Genomic DNA, 17,285 nt, shown 5'->3' with positions numbered 1-17,285 from the left:
AAATCCGACACCCTCTGACATTAGAAGATAGTATGCTTATAAAAAAGGCTATTCTACCATTATTGCCACTTCTTATATAATTATAAAACCAAAAACACATTTTAGAAGGTTTTATCCCATGCTTATGTGGAGTGATTGTTGAAGACTAACTAAATGTACAATAACAATATGGATTCTTGTGTGTGTCACTGTATAAATGTGAGGTGGGCTTGACTGTCCTTTGTTCTTTTGGTACTTTTAGAAAGCCTACATCTTCACCTTCTTGCTGAGTTCTCGCCTCTTCATCGAACCCCACGACCTCCTCTCCAGAGTGTGCCACATGTGCATCGAACAGCAACATCTGGACGATCCTGTGCTTGACAAAGTAGGTGATATTTTTATTTGTTCTGTTTTTAGTCATTAAATAATTAATTGACCCAGAGCTATACTGCTGTTTATCACGTTGCAACTCCGAGTTGTTGCGGCAAAATCTGCTGTACACAAAGCTCAAATTTAAACTGTTCATCTCCTGAAAAGTGCATAGTGCTGATGCTGCTTCCAAATACAAAGGTATGAGAAGATTATTGTTGCAGGAAAATGTATTATCATAAAAGTTACTTGCTCAGCAAACATAATAAGTTCACAAGAGGGTGAATTATGTAACGCAGTTTTTTTACTTAAAGTATGGTCACGGCATAGGTTTAAAATTCTGTTTTGCGGAGGCTATTATGTTCTAAATAAGATGCAAATAGGAATTTCAAACTATGTAGTAAATCCCTATGTGGTTTGCTGCCATACCAGTGTTTTTAAATTCCAACTAACTTGCTTTTAATGAGGGGGGGGGGGGGAAATAGGACAGCCTTTTTCTTTGTGAACATAAAAAGGCCATTCAATTGATTTTATATGTGTTATTCATATGCTCCTATCAAAGCAGTTTTCAACAATAGTGATTCACACATGGATGATGGGCTGTGATAAAATAATCAAGGCTTAATACTCATGCTAGGCTGCTTATGTTTTACAGTTCATGAATGTTGCGCCAGCCTCAGAAATTCAAGATTTCCCTGTATTTTAGGCAAAAGTCCGCAAATTCGGGCCAAAGATCTTGCAGCTGCTAACGGAGTGGACAGAGACATTTCCCTCCGACTTCAGAGATGAACAGATGGTCGGGCACCTGAAAGACATGGTCCGCAGGATAGCTCCCTGTGATGAGGTGGGTAACAACAGAACTGGAGATAACTTTCAAAAGCACAAAGAGTTGTTTTACTGACACTCCAAGGAACATGTTTATAACAATCGCTTTGAATTCAGTTTGCTTTACTCTGTCAGTGATGGTTCTTTTTTCCCTTTACATTTATTCAGGTGAATTTTTTGTTGTGTTTATTTGCTTTATTTTGTCACAATCCTCCTAGGTTACTTCCATTCACCGGAGACCCTCTGCTCCATCCAGCATGTGAAATGTGCTAGAGGTTGCCTGGAAGAATATACCAGAGAACCTCATAGGACTGCTGTATAGTTTCATGCCCATGGTGGACAAATATCTCAGGCAGTCTGCTGTATCTGAGAAGCAACATGCATTTGTAAACTAAATTAAGTGCCCTACAAAATCAAATGTGTGAAATACATGCTGCACCTCATACTTTTGCACTTTCTCTGACAGGTTTTCCTGATGTTTTAGTGCAATACTGTAAATTTCATACATTAAAGAGCAAATGCTGTCTGCAGTCAATTAAATGTGTTCTGGGCAATGTGAAGCTTCGTGAGCAAGAATTATACATACACTCAGCATGACTGGGTTTTCAGCTTCCAGCTCTCATATAGCATGCTAATGCGTGAGGCGAGTCTTCTGATTGTTATGCAATGTGAATAATCCACACACATCACACCAACAAATACCAAAGAGTACGGAACTAACGGACAACCCTCATTTCCAGCTTTGTTTCTGGCTGTGCTCTTTTGACCTTGCTGTTAAAGATAAATCTGGATCTATAAGCATTCAGGAGCCCTTCCTTAGTGTACAGGTTTGGCTGAGAAATTAAAGAAAAGGCCATGGATTTTACATTAAAGAACAACAGACACTACAGCTCATGAGGGTGACATTGATGAATGTGTTGCTATTTGAAGGTTTTCTGTGTGTGAGACGCAAACATTGTAATTTATGGCATGCACAGGATTATTTTCAGGGGAACTTTCACCGTTCGCAGTGTTGCACCACGTGCCTGGGAATTAATTTGAAAGACTGATAAACTACGCTAGCATGAGTTTTTGTATATGGGAGTGAAAGCTCTGGGTATTTCTTTCACCGTTGCTGAATATCTTGTCTGGAAGAGTATGACACGCAGTTCCCTTCAGGGTATTGTTGAGTATGATATGAACATTATTTGTCTGTGTTTGTTTGTGTGTTCTTTTTTCCTCTTAAAACATCTTATTTCACAATGGTAATAATCCCCCAATGACGGTAGCAGTGAGTTTTGGCAGAGGAAGACTAATGGGGATAAAAGTGGGGGGTTCAGAGAAGGCAGCTTTCAGATTCCTTAAGCCTGTTTCATTCTTCCTTTGCAGGCGTACTGGAAGAAGTTGAATCAGCTCCTGCAGAACCTGAATCAAAAGCTGGCCACACTGAACCAGGGGGAGGAGAGCATCGTAAAGGTCAACGCTTCGGTCTCGGACAAGCTGGTGGCTTTCAAAACCAAACCTCCTCCCATTCAGAGGGACATTCTGAGCATCTGTAATGACCCGTACACCCTGGCACAGCAGCTCACACATGTGGAGTTGGTGAGTCCTCCTTAAAGATAGTGATGTGCTGATTTATTATTGACATATAAAACTACATTCTAAAAAAAACACAATTGTGTATGCTAGACACTCGCACCCAATGCTGTAGTTTTATACCTTGTCTTGTAATTGTTCTGTCCAATGTGAATACATTAGTTAGGATCCCTAGTAAAAAGAAATATATATTAATGAGGAACATAAACCACAGAATCGAATAATGGAATGGAATAGATTACTGTACCCTTTCACAACAAGAAATCGTGTTCTACAATTTATTATGACTGTAATTTATTGTAACGCAATTATGCCGGGTCTTTGAAATGGGGAGATGAATCCTAGTATAACTATTAATACAATCTCGCCGACGTCTTCTGATTCAAGCTTTCACAACTGATTAACCGTGAGCATCCGCACAGATCCACACGGAGGGGTTTGATCTGCAGTCGTGAGTTCAGAATGTGACCCGCTTTGTTTTTTCTTTTTACATCTTTTTTTTCCACGGTCTTTGTGGTAAAAACAGGAGGATGGTTGAGAAGTTCAAGGTTTCACTTACTTTCCCGGTATTTCACAGAAAGCAATAAATAAGAAATGAATGTAAATCTCTAATAAAGGCGATGAGTTTAACAGAAGGGGTCCTGTTGAAAATTGTACAAATCCACCCATTTATTGTGACTTTCACCACATACTATGAGCCTGTATTTGCTTTAACCTAATATTAGGTTTCACTCTTGCTGACCTCCAAGAGCACTAGTGAAGTACTTGTATACAGTAAAATACATGGACAGCTTTAAATTGTGGCATATTTAATCCTATATCCCAAGTTCTGGGTGTATTATATTGTTTTATGTTTTGCTCTGAGATGGATGGCTTTCACTGCCTGGGGTAATTTAGTATGCCTGAGTAAGCATGTATTTAAATGCATGTCTTGATGGTGTTGCTACTAAAGAAGTGCCAGAGGCTTCAACATATGTAACGCACTATGAATATATGTGACCTGACAGTTTTACATAGGTATATTAAGCACATTTTCTTTTAGTAAAGAAATGTACTACTCAATTTCTTCCTTTTTCCATGGCTGCTGGTACTCATGTAGATATCGTATTGCTATGCTCTGTTGTGCACAATATATCTGTGTTAATTTGACCTAAAGACCAAATTGTTTTAAATAAAAGCACAGACACCTGCAAAGTGATGTTTAGTTGTAGACAATCCATCACGTATGGGAGTAAAACTACTGTATTTTTATATTTTTTAGGAACGACTCAGTCACATAGGTCCAGAGGAATTTGTTCAGGCGTTTGTACACAAAGACCCTTTGGACACCACAAAGGTAAGCAAAGAGAACTAGAAAACATCTGACTCCACAATGAAATGTTGTTTATTTTAATCACAGAGCTTATGCGATTATCTATGGCATCAAGACTAGAGAGCAGTATGAAAAACAAGTTATTTATTTGTAATTTGAACTGAAGTACTGGTAACCCAAGCTATTGATGCATGGATTAAAGGATTTGCTGTGAAACTGGTGCCATTTCTTGCCATTATGGAAGACTGAGCCAGCTACAGTTATTTAGACCTTAACTTGTATCTTGATCTGTGACCTGTATCTAATGGGCCTTTTGTGCCTGCTGCAGAATTGTGTTGGGTTTAGCTTCTATTTGAGACATTGAATGTTTGTATCTTAATTTGGTATATTCAGCTCTTATTCCAAGTCTCATCCAGTAGATTGCATGATTTCAGTTTTAGTACAGCCAAATTCTTGAATGTGGATTTGGATTTCTGACACCCATTCCCAAAGCCATGTTCACCTTTTCATCTTTTTGGTACTACCAGGAAATGCTTTATTTAAATAGAAAATTATTCTAAAACAAAACTCTTAACATATTCTAACCTATACACTTTGTTATCAATAGTTTAATATTGTTTATTTAAAATTTACGTTGATTTATATGTATAAACATAACACATTTCTCTGGTCCCTTCAGTGTTTTTAGTCTTCAATAACAGCTCTGTTTGTTGGAAGAAAGGCATAAGGAATTACAAAAGAATGAGTGCAAATGTACCATCTGCAGCCACCAGAGTGGTGGATCAGAGAAAGGGATTAGTCAGATGAGACAAGAGCCTTATTAAGACTGAGATCATGAAGGTGGGCGGTGTGTTGCAAAACATAAATATAAAAGTTGCTCACCGCAAGCTATGCAATTATACTGTGTAGCTATGCAGGCAGCCAATAATAAAACCTGACCTTGTCTACAAATTCAGCAGTACCTTTTAGCAAAAACAACAAATCAGACATGAGAGGTGCTCTCCAGTGACACCATAGGCAGTTTACACCAAAATACATATATGGGAAACTAAATTCATGATTTTTTTTTAGTTTTTTTTTTTTTTGCAGTTTTTTTTTTAATGTAACTTTCGAAGTGTGACTAACAAAATACACAAAACTTATTTTAAGGCGATGTGTTTTTTTTCACTTTTTTAAGATGGAAAGAACGAGAATGCAAAATAAGTAGAAATATTAATGTATAGATTGATTGATAATCTGTTCATATAGATTAAAAAAAAATACAAACCAAAATATTATTTTCTTCTGCAGCCCTGTTTTACTGAACAAATGAAAACCAGCAACCTGGAAGCCTATGTGAAATGGTTCAATAGGCTCTGCTATCTTGTAGCCACTGAAATCTGCATGGTAAGTTACCTAAACTGTTTAGCGAAATATCTGTAAGATGTTGTAACCCTTATCTCTAGTGCTGCTGATGATGTGCAAAAGAAAATAAACTTTATTAGTTCTTACATGTATATGGGTTTTTGTCTGTATTTAGATAGAGAGAATAATGTCTGTTTTGATGTGGGTGAATATTTGCTCTGCGTCATATTTATATGGGATTTAGGTTTTTTTTTAATTTGCTTTCAAATAGTGTCTTGCTTTACATTATATTTTGGCACATAAACATTGCTAAGTATGCATCTGCTTGAAACATAGTTTATTCATTTATTCATTATAAATAGCATTATTGATTGATGATTATACTTTGCGGTTCTGATAAATGTATGCACTTAACGAACAGGTTCAAATAATGCTGTTGGCGCCCTCTGGTGTTTCAAAATACTTCAAGTCCAGAAACCGATTTAAGAATTCTGTCCCGTGGAACTGATTACTGGTTGTAACCTGTAAACTGATGCATATTTGTATGACTTCTGGTTAATATAATTAAGTAATTTGAACCTTGTCTCCTTATTCTGTTGTTTCTCGCAGCCAGCAAAGAAAAAGCAGCGAGCTCAGGTGATTGAGTTCTTTATCGACGTGGCTCGAGAGTGCTTTAACATCGGCAACTTCAACTCTCTCATGGCCATCATCTGTAAGTCCTGTGCCCCACTGGTCTTATGACAACTGCTTATTATGTAAGACCTGTTGGACTGGCTGCTGTGCACATTTTTCCTGATTCACATTTACTCTCTGAGGTTTCACAGAACAGGGAATGAAATCAATTCTCTGCCGCATTGCTTTTCACATGACTTCATGTGTCAAAGTGTGTCTCCTTGGTTTGGGGGCTACAGGAGAGTGGTTGCTGTGGTTAAGGGGTTTAGCTGTTTCAACCAGATTGTCCAAACCAGTTGAAAATATGGCCTGAAGGCAGTTCCAAAATTGAATTTTTACATTACCGTAGGGTTTCAGTGCATCATTTTAAAATCTTGATATGGCTTTCATCTTCTCTTCATCTATTTATGCTATTAGTGTAGAAGTAAATATGAATTCTATATTCCTTTGCTTTCCCCATTCAATTTCAGTATATCACTGGTCAGGATGCTCAAATATTTCTGCTTTTTTCCTCCATTAATTTGGTCAACTCTAAAGAGCAAGAGGTTGAGGGTTGTTAAGCTTTAATTCAAATATAATGAAAATTTAACATATGTAACTAGCAGAATTTGCAGATTTCTCATTAGTAAGCTAAAGAGCTATCTAACTTAAAATAATATATATTATTATTTGAGCTCTTTATCATGGTTTCTATAATATTTAGTTCTAATGGATGTATGCCAGCGTATTAATTTACAAACATAAAGGCAGAATTGCTTAAAGTGCTTACAGACCTCTCTGAACTTTTCTAATTGTTCTTATAGTTAAACATGAAAATATTGCTTTGTTTTTTCCAGCTGGTATGAATATGAGTCCGGTGTCACGGCTGAAGAAAACCTGGGGCAAAGTTAAAACTGCGAAATTCTTCATTCTCGAGGTAAAATCAGATCGTCTCCCATATTCACTTGAGATTCACTTGCAAGTTCAATTTTCACAGACTTCTGCTGTGAATTAACAATCTCAATAAACAAGTGTAGCCACCCTATGGTGCTTACATTGTGAGAGATGTCAACATGGTAGTTCAATGAAGATATATAGCAACGAGTCCAATGACTTTCTGTTTGCTTAGCTACCTTTTAAGAAAGGATTATTGGAAGTCTTGTTTGAAAATCACCTGCAATCCTTACAAATACCCTGGGATGTCTTAAGTACTGGTATCAGAATTAATCCTAAGGGTGTTTGGACTTTTGCTTCATTATGTTTAACGATCTACAATTAACTGGGTTTCAGCTACAGCTGTTTGGATTACAAATGTATACCTTTTTACAAGTAAACAAATAGGATGTGTTCTCACTCATTAGGAGACATGAGCCCTTCACCATTGTTCTTTAACTCAAAGTGGTCTAATACCTTGCAGCATCAAATGGACCCTACAGGTAACTTCTACAACTACAGGACTGCCCTACGAGGAGCAGCTCACAGGTCACAGACGGCAAATAGCAACAGAGAGAAGGTAAGGTTTCTCAACATCAGTCCACACCTTAAATGATTACAAGCTTGCAGCTTATAAGGTTCTGTGTGTGTAATGTACTGTTTCCCAGTATGATGAAAACCGTTTCAATCACAGCATTGTTTGTATCGAAGCCAATATGCTTGATTGCCCATACATTGGGGTGCAACATGCAGAGGAATGTTCTTTCTGAAACATAGATTTCTTTCTGCTTTCTGTCAGCTCGGCTCTTCTTGTTCATAAAAGAGTGACCTAGATTTTAATGAAGTGAGGTGCTCCCCCAGTTTTGGAGACTCTGCTTTAGCTTAATAGTGGAATTCATTATGCTAGTGCACTTTGCTGTTGACCTGCGCTGCTCGCAGAATACAAATCGGTTCTCCAGCGATACTAGGTAAGATGAAGGATTGAAAAATAGATGAGTCGATTTACCAAAAGACAGAGAGGACATTGTATTTATTTTTGCTCAGTATTATATGTGTATGGATATGAATAAGTAAAACAAAAATGCTGAGTTTGTTTTATATTTGCATTAATAACACCTTCATTTATAATCATTGTAACAGGTTCTCTTAATTAAAAAGCCAATGTTGCAGAAGAAGTCATTTCAATCCTGTGTCTCAGTGGAGAATGATTTCTGTTGTGTTGGCACAGTGTTTTTTCATCTTCGCCCTGTAATGATCACTGTCAGCATTGCTAGCAAAAAAAGGCGAACAAACAAGCAAAAAAATAAATAAAGCATAAATGAAAATCATCTTGTTTTCTTGTGTCCCTCTCCCATTTCAGATTGTTATCCCGTTTTTCAGTTTGCTAATCAAAGACATCTACTTTCTCAACGAGGGTTGTGCAAACCGCTTACCTAATGGACATGTTAATTTTGAGGTAAGGTTTGGGATGTTAGATATTTGATTGAAAGGTTCAAAGTTCCTGACACAATAAGAGTTCAGATTGTGGATGTTGTTGTGGTTTTATTTTTGTCCAGAGATTAATGAGGCCCTGTAATCCAATATCATCTCATCAATATATTCACTGTGCTTATCTCCATGATGAAAACTGTATCGGTAATTAATGTGATCTTAATTAATTGACATTAAAATATGGGATTGCGGTGACAAATTGTCTCTTCTCTTAGACATCGAAATGTATTTCTTAAAAACAAAATTGATTTCCAGAAAAGAAAAAGGAATAAAAAGATTTAGATTCTAACTGGTAGATACTTTAATTATTACATCAAGCATTTTTGGCAATACTTTGTGGAGTATATCAAAGAGGCCTATAAATGAGAGCTTGGACAGTCATCGTTCTTAATTAGACTTTTGCCCCTTATTTTGCCAAACACTCGTTATCTGAACAGCTCTATTTCATAAATGTGTCTTCAGCTGTTGGCACAATTCAGATGTCTAGACAGAGCAAGCTGCATTCCTCGCTATTTTAACAAAGCAGATATTCACTAAAAGATTGAGATGGGCCATATTAAAATTGTAGCTTGTCTTGAAAACACCAAGAATTCTACCAACAGACTCATTAATTCATGTTTCTAGAAATAATGACTGCCAAATTCCATAGATCATTTTACTTCTAAAATCAAGCCAAATAAATTAAAGGCATCCTGTGTTTATGGTTATGATGGCATATTGAATTTCAGAAGCTTTTGAAATGCCTGGTTAATTTAATAAGTGAAAGAAAGTAATACTCCTGGCACGCAGCCTAACAAAACAGTCTGAATAAAGCATTATAATGCTTATATTTGCAACCATGAGTAACCTTTTCCCTCATATTTTAGTTCATTCAATAAAAAGGGAAGGAGGAGGTAGTTTCTTTATGTTTAGTTGGGAGAGTTTTGAGATTAATCAGAAGCTTAACATATGATCATGTTCTGTGCTATTGCTGAAATTGATAAATATCTTTATATTCATTCATGTTCTTTCTTTTCTTCTGTTTATTATATACTCATGTGGTATCTTACTTCTAGTTTTCATGTGCACAGATTCACTGTATTGTATTAAATAAGACCTCAAAATCCACTACAATGAATAGGCTCATTAGACAGTCCGCAGTCTGGATTCTTCAGGGTTTAGCTTATATTGTTATGGTTATTTTGCATGCCAATTATTTAAAATATAACTAAAGGTGGTGCTCAGTAAATTGCCCACAGCAGATGGTTGCTTTCATTTTTATATGTTGAATTCAGATTGATAAGCAAGTAGCTTGTTTTGAATTATTTGTGGTGTTATTTTTATTCTGTTTTGGGCACGATGTTAAAACAGACTTGAATGCAAGCTGTTAAACTTTGACACACAATACCATGAAATAACACAGAATAAAACAAACAGAAAATGAATCTATAAAAACAATTCTATTAGTGTACTCCTTATGTGAAGTTATGATTGCAGACACATTCCCTATTACACTGTCCTCTAGGAATTATAATATAATGTATATTCTGTTATGTTACAGTAGAATCTGCAAGAAACAAATATCCATTATAAACCTAGACGTCTTGTAGACTTAGTACTTAAAAACATGATAATTCAACTGTGAACTACTATTAATAACTTAACTTCAGAATAAAGTTTCAAATATTGTTTCCTATTAATCTGGTATAAGCATTTCACACATTGTGCAGAGTATTTACGGATTACATTTTGATCATGCCGTACCGGTAATAATGAGTCCTGTGACAAAGTAGCTTTTACTGGAAAATATCGTAACTAATTTTCTTGTTTTCCTTTTAGAAATTCTTGGAACTGGCCAAACAGGTGGGAGAATTCATGACGTGGAAACAGGTGGAGTGTCCCTTCGAGCAGGACCGCAACATCCTGCACTACCTGCACACGGCTCCCATCTTCAACGAGGACGGTGAGACTGGCAGAATGAAACACTCTACTGCATCATTCAGCACTTAACTGCAGTATCTTCACTATTACTCTTCTGGTAATTTAATTAGGGTAACTGATTTTTTTTTCCTTTGTGGTAGGGCTGTACCTGGCATCCTATGAAAGTGAAAGCCCAGAAAACCAGGTAGAAAAAGACAGGTGGAAATCTCTCAGGTACGATGTCAAATCCTTAATCGAAAAGTTTTAAGAAGCATTTTGAGTATCCAGAGCTGTATCCATTTCAAATGATAACGGCTCTTCACGCTTTATTTGTGTGTGTTTTTACTGAACATAAACCACTGCCTGATATTTAAATTAATTTGATTATGATCGCAGGTGTAATACCTTAATGTAGTAAGTTATTTTGGGGGGAAATGACCTTGGTGGGAAGACTAACCTACTGCCTTTATTTAATTATTTTTTGTTTTGCTTTATTTTAGATCCACAATCCTGGGGAAAACATGAGTTCAGATTACTGTAATCTTCCAGGAAACTAAAATGTTCTTTGCACTAAAGAGACTGTGAAGGAACCTAGCAGGTACTTTTATAAGGATGGTGAACAGGATTCATCAGCTGAAAAAATGTATGAAATAAACCGTACAGAGCTGTACAGCACTAAGACAATACTGAGGACTCGGGCAAACCGCCCTTACAAAGTGTTAGACCTTTTGTTGGAACTGGAACTGGGACCAGAAGTATCATAAATTATATAGAGAATCTTCTCATTGTTGTTGATGTTGTTGTTGCTGTTGTTTAGGTTCACCACTACTGAAGAGTGAAAAATTACATTTGAAAAAGCAGTCCTTTGCTTTTTCTTTTTCTTTCATAAGTGGTGTGAGCTTTTGGTAATGTTCTGTAAGTGTATATAGCAGACAAACTTTGATATTATACTGGGCACTGGTTGCCCTTTGCTTGGAGCCCTGGTGTGAAACTGGTCTTCTGACACAGAACTACTGAGTATTGAAGTTTAACTGAAAAACAGAGGGAACTTCCAATCCCACTGGAGCATTTGTAAATAACCAAATAATTGTTATCCTTTTTAAGAGTCAATTCCATTACATCTGGCTTAATATATATATACATATATTTGACTGTACTGAAAAAATGAAAGGAGTACATTATAGCATCTGCATTTTCCTGTTATCTCATGTTATGTGTTGTGTTTCTGATTGTTTTCTGCATTGCAAATGCTAATGTATTATTCCAAAGTACAGTGTCTGACAAAGGAAGTATATCGCTGTAACACACCTGAATACATTAAGCCTCACCAAGTGCTTGTGTAACAGCACTATCCAAGAACCTGTGCAATTCCTACTGAAGTGCTTTAATGAGCCTTTTCAGAAAATTCTTTTTTACTTGCATAACATAGTGAATAATACAAGAACATAATACAATGAAAGAAAAGAAAACAGCAAACAACAGAACCCCCACACCAGGTACAATAGGACAGTTAGGTGACTGCAGATGATATAATTTACTTTAAGAGACCTATGGGTTGCTGATAGAGTAAAGGTGCATTTTGCTTTAATTTAAGAAACCCCTAAATCAAATTATTATTCTTCAGTTTCAATTCTGGCTCATGTCCTTCCATTAAACCAATTAATTAAACAAACCTGAAGTATTTCATGTTCTGCATCTGAGATGTTTACGTTGTGGTTCTGAAGAGGCACTGGTTGAGTAGCTACCATGAGTAGTTTCAGGTCATCTGATATCTGTTCCCACTTCTCTTCAGATGACCTGATCCACTCCTAAAAGCAGATCATTTCTCAAATTCTCCAGTGGGAAAGGGAGAGACGTCTCTACTGGAACAAGAACACTTCCAGCCATGGGGAGACTCTTATAGACTGATATTCAGTTGTGTGCTATTTCTTCGAGAATTCTGTAATACACAGATGTACTTAAAAAAAAGTTTTAGCTCTCTTGATGCACGCTAAGACACATGGGCATTATGCTTTTGTAGCATAACAATGAAGGTGAACAGTTTCTCCCAGGTACCTTTATTTTATTAATGTTATGGATTTTAACATTTAGGTTAATGTGAATAGCTCTCCTTTGAAAAGAGTCACAGAGACAGTTGGCTATAGTCAACAGCATCCTTTGCACTTGAGCTATATTGTTACTATTGTGTGGATGGTTACAGAGCTGTTTAATATTTATTTTATTGTATCTGAAATCATTGGGGAGTGGCATTAAATGCTTTAAAAAAAAAAATCCTGCTATGCTGGCTGTAAGAATGCTAGAGTACTAGAGTGGCATGTGACCCTGATATACATAAATTGAAGAGCCTATTATACTTCTTTAATTTTGATGATTTTATCACAGATTTAGCTATTGACTGTGCACTTAATTGGCAACTTAAGTGGGTAAAATGTGGGTAAAACCTGTGCAGCTTGAGTCAAAGGTTTGAACTAAAAATATATATTTTAGAGACATTTGTCTCCATAGGATTATACACTCACCTAAAGGATTATTAGGAACACCTGTTCAATTTCTCATTAATGCAATTATCTAACCAACCAATCACATGGCAGTTGCTTCAATGCATTTAGGGGTGTGGTCCTGGTCAAGACAATCTCCTGAACTCCAAACTGAATGTCTGAATGGGAAAGAAAGGTGACTTAAGCAATTTTGAGCGTGGCATGGTTGTTGGTGCCAGACAGGCCGGTCTGAGTATTTCACAATCTGCTCAGTTACTGGGATTTTCACGCACAACCATTTCTAGGGTTTACAAAGAATGGTGTGAAAAGGGAAAAACATCCAGTATGCGGCAGTCCTGTGGGCGAAAATGCCTTGTTGATGCTAGAGGTCAGAGGAGAATGGGCCGACTGATTCAAGCTGATAGAAGAGCAACTTTGACTGAAATAACCACTCGTTACAACCGAGGTATGCAGCAAAGCATTTGTGAAGCCACAACACGTACAACCTTGAGGCGGATGGGCTACAACAGCAGAAGACCCCACCGGGTACCACTCATCTCCACTACAAATAGGAAAAAGAGGCTACAATTTGCACAAGCTCACCAAAATTGGACAGTTGAAGACTGGAAAAATGTTGCCTGGTCTGATGAGTCTCGATTTCTGTTGAGACATTCAGATGGTAGAGTCAGAATTTGGCGTAAACAGAATGAGAACATGGATCCATCATGCCTTGTTACCACTGTGCAGGCTGGTGGTGGTGGTGTAATGGTGTGGGGGATGTTTTCTTGGCACACTTTAGGCCCCTTAGTGCCAGTTGGGCATGGTTTAAATGCCACGGCCTACCTGAGCATTGTTTCTGACCATGTCCATCCCTTTATGACCACCATGTACCCATCCTCTGATGGCTACTTCCAGCAGGATAATGCACCATGTCACAAAGGTCGAATCATTTCAAATTGGTTTCTTGAACATGACAATGAGTTCACTGTACTAAACTGGCCCCCACAGTCACCAGATCTCAAGCCAATAGAGCATCTTTGGGATGTGGTGGAACGGGAGCTTCGTGCCCTGGATGTGCATCCCACAAATCTCCATCAACTGCAAGAAGCTATCCTATCAATATGGGCCAACATTTCTAAAGAATGCTTTCAGCACCTTGTTGAATCAATGCCACGTAGAATTAAGGCAGTTCTGAAGGCGAAAGGGGGTCAAACACAGTATTAGTATGGTGTTCCTAATAATCCTTTAGGTGAGTGTACATTTGTCAGCAGAAATGGTTATGTGACAATATGTAAAGGGTACTTATTTGAAATGTTAGATTCAGCTCTATGTTATTAAAGATTGATGCATAATCAGTGTTACAAGTTGGGGGTGCATGTCTTGGAAAATCAAGGATCACATATCTTTATTCAGCAGGACCTTAAAAAAAACTTTCTAGAGTTGTATTTTGTATGTGGTGCTAGCCTATTTTTTATTATAATTTGTTTAGGTTTACAGTATGGATTACATCAATATTATTTTTTTATATATGTGTGCTTTCGAACTGCAGAAACAATCTGTTGTTTGCAAAACTGTTTCTTGCAAAATCTGAAGTGGCAGTTAAGGTCAAAGTACTAGCTATGTGTCACGCATTAAAATTTTGCAAACAAATGCTCTTTTATATTGTTGTAATCCTTCCTCAATTACAGAGCTGAAGGTCAGTGTGTTAATTGGATATTGGTGCAAGCAAGGTGCAAGCTGCACAATGAGCATATCTACATGGTAACCAACATAACCATATGTGTGCAAGAAGTTTATTACACTAACCAGCTCAGAATGTTTATATTAAATAAATGAATTACTGAATTATAATTCATATTAATAACATTATATATACTGAGTTATTGGCTGGGCAGCTTTGTCCCCTATGACTTAAAATAACAAAACAAGGGAAAACATTGACATTATCACCACCTAGGGGCTTTTAATGATATACCATGGAACTTTAAAGGACTCATACAAGGTTTCAAGAGAAGGAGGAAATTTGCACTTGCATGGGAATGATGGTAGAAGTGTCCTGTAGGTATGCTGGGGCAGCTCGCATCTTGCTGCAATGCTCTTTTGGTATGAACTGCTTGTGTCTGGTCCTTTCTGAAGCGTCTCGCTTCTTGCACCCCTAGAACAACCCTCACTTGTCCAAAAATGGAATAATCTCTCGCTTCCTTTGGGGATCAGTCCATGATGTCTGTGACATGTACATTTTAATTTTTTTAACCCCTAGTGGATGCCAATCACAGACCACAGAACATTTCTGGCTGTTCTGAGTTCAGGAATAAACATCTGTCGTAAGCACCCCAAATTCAATTTCTGTGAGCTCCTCAAAGTGTCACTACTCAACAGGTTTATTAACTCTTGGCATATATAACAAACTGTCAGACTTGATAAATGTTGATGCTACCATGCTACATACTTTTCCTCCTGGTTATGTTGTCCTCCCTTTTCTAGACCCGTATTGCACATTTTACCCATAAAGCTCTACAATACGCATGGCTAACCCTTTCTGCTTCCATAGCTGTTGATGAAATGGATGATGAATTGCATAACTTGATGTCACTGTAAAAAAAAAAAAAAAAAAAAAAAAAAAAAAAAACCTTTTTTTTTAATATTTATAAATTTGTTGTTGAACTCCAGGTGTTTGTATGTATTTTTCTGGATAAGTGTGAGTCAGGAAAAATAAATAGAAAACTAGAAACATGTAGATTTTTTTTTAGGAATATTGTGAAAATATTGAATGACCTGCAAAATTATTAAAGATACTGAACCTTCGGTGACAACTGGCTAAGAACTACAGACATCTGAAGTATATGAAATCTGGATTTTTCTATAGTCAGTCCTTTATGTTTAAGGGAAAGCAGGTAATTATTCATAGAGTCAAATCCCATGTTGACTTACCTTCACAAACTTAATGTATTTTATATTTTTTCAGCTAAAATGTTAATACAGAAATATTCAATTCATATTAACAAATATTAACAAATTATAAATTCACAAATGTTGAAAGTTTGTTCTGTTTATTTTGTCTAGAAGCTTTGTTTAATATCATTTGTTCAATTAAATAAATTACAACTCATGATGCTAACTTGCACATAGGTGCCCTGGCGGTGCTATGTTGTTGTAATTCACTGTTGTACCCTTGAACAAAAACAAACAAAAAACATATATATATATATATATATATATATATATATATATATATATATATATAGAGAGAGAGAGAGAGAGAGAGAGAGAGGTTTTTTTTTTAACTAATAAATAGTTGGTTTTTTTGTTTTTGTTTTTAATGTGAAAGCGATTTGTGAATAGGTACTGCTAATCTGTTGTTTGCCTGTACTGGGTTCTGTTTTAATCCCTTGCCAAATCAACCCCCCCAAACCACCCCAGCAATTCCTATACCTCTTTAGCTCTTTCACTACTGCTTAAGCTGATGTATCTGTGTTTAGAATGTATATATTGAATGTGTAATTTATACTGTGTTTTAACAGTTTGCCTGAAATGTCACTAATTTCTAGATTTTTGTTCTTTTTTGTAAAGTGAGTGCTTGAAATTGTCTATGAAATAAAGTATAAAACCAGCCATTACTAATTTATGTTTTGTGTTGTTTGTATGGGTGGCAGTTTGTCAGCTATGTAGCGGACACCTTTATCTCAGCCAACTTACATGGTTTAACAATCACTTGCAATTTATAAAAGTGAGTAACAGAAAAGGTTCTACAACTTTTGAAAGGTAGTGTACATAAAACATAAAACATAGTGCAAGCACGACACTGGAGTAGAGGTTAGGGCTCTGGACTCTGGAGTGGGAGGTTCAATCCCCAGGTCGGGGGCACTGCTGTCTGTACCCTTGAGCAAGGTACTTTACCTAGATTGCTCCAGTAAATGCCCAGCTGTATAAATGGGTAAATGTGAAAATAATGTGATATGTTGTATCAATTGTAAGTCACCCTGGATAAGAAATCGGGTAATAATAATAAGAACAATAGACCTAAAATCACTCAAGGGAACCAGATACTGTAATGCTGTGGAGTTTTGCAAACGTTCCAAACCTGAAGAGAACAAAAACATTAAACATTAAACAAAAATATCAGAAATGCATACTCTGAATATTGTTTGATATTGTTAGGCAACATTTAAATCTTTTTACATAATAGGACTTAGGTTTAGGTTTAGGCCTGCTGACTGTATATTACATTATCTGGGAAATTTGGAAAGGACCCTATCGAATATTGCACTCTATGACACGAATATCACAATTTTATTGGCAATTATTTCCTTTTTTTTGGCAGTGGAGGAACAAAGGGCCGGATTTTGAAACTACACATCCCATCGACCTGTGCTGTAAAAATGGGTGGGGTTTATCCGCATGACGTTACGAATAGGTGACGTTTCAAGTGG

General features: G+C 36.7%; 1 protein-coding gene across 1 annotated transcript in view; it reads left to right on the top strand.

The window, feature by feature from the left end:
* Positions 1-13,145, top strand: part of LOC136763107 (ras-GEF domain-containing family member 1C) — a 32,243-nt gene extending 19,098 nt beyond the window's left edge. The window contains exons 3-14 of the mRNA XM_066716839.1: positions 242-364; positions 1,055-1,192; positions 2,542-2,754; positions 4,010-4,084; positions 5,351-5,446; positions 6,014-6,116; positions 6,913-6,992; positions 7,473-7,568; positions 8,349-8,444; positions 10,298-10,421; positions 10,540-10,612; positions 10,879-13,145. Coding sequence (XP_066572936.1) covers positions 242-364; positions 1,055-1,192; positions 2,542-2,754; positions 4,010-4,084; positions 5,351-5,446; positions 6,014-6,116; positions 6,913-6,992; positions 7,473-7,568; positions 8,349-8,444; positions 10,298-10,421; positions 10,540-10,612; positions 10,879-10,903 — 1,242 coding nt within the window. The 3' untranslated portion in view covers positions 10,904-13,145. The remainder of the gene's footprint in view (positions 1-241; positions 365-1,054; positions 1,193-2,541; positions 2,755-4,009; positions 4,085-5,350; positions 5,447-6,013; positions 6,117-6,912; positions 6,993-7,472; positions 7,569-8,348; positions 8,445-10,297; positions 10,422-10,539; positions 10,613-10,878) is intronic.
* Positions 13,146-17,285: the final 4,140 nt, after the last annotated feature.

This window comes from Amia ocellicauda, chromosome 11 (genome assembly GCF_036373705.1).
Source record: "Amia ocellicauda isolate fAmiCal2 chromosome 11, fAmiCal2.hap1, whole genome shotgun sequence".
In the NCBI taxonomy this organism is placed as follows: Eukaryota; Metazoa; Chordata; class Actinopteri; order Amiiformes; family Amiidae; genus Amia; species Amia ocellicauda.
Note: the sequence above shows the minus strand (reverse complement) of the source record. Positions and strands in the feature narration are given on the sequence as shown.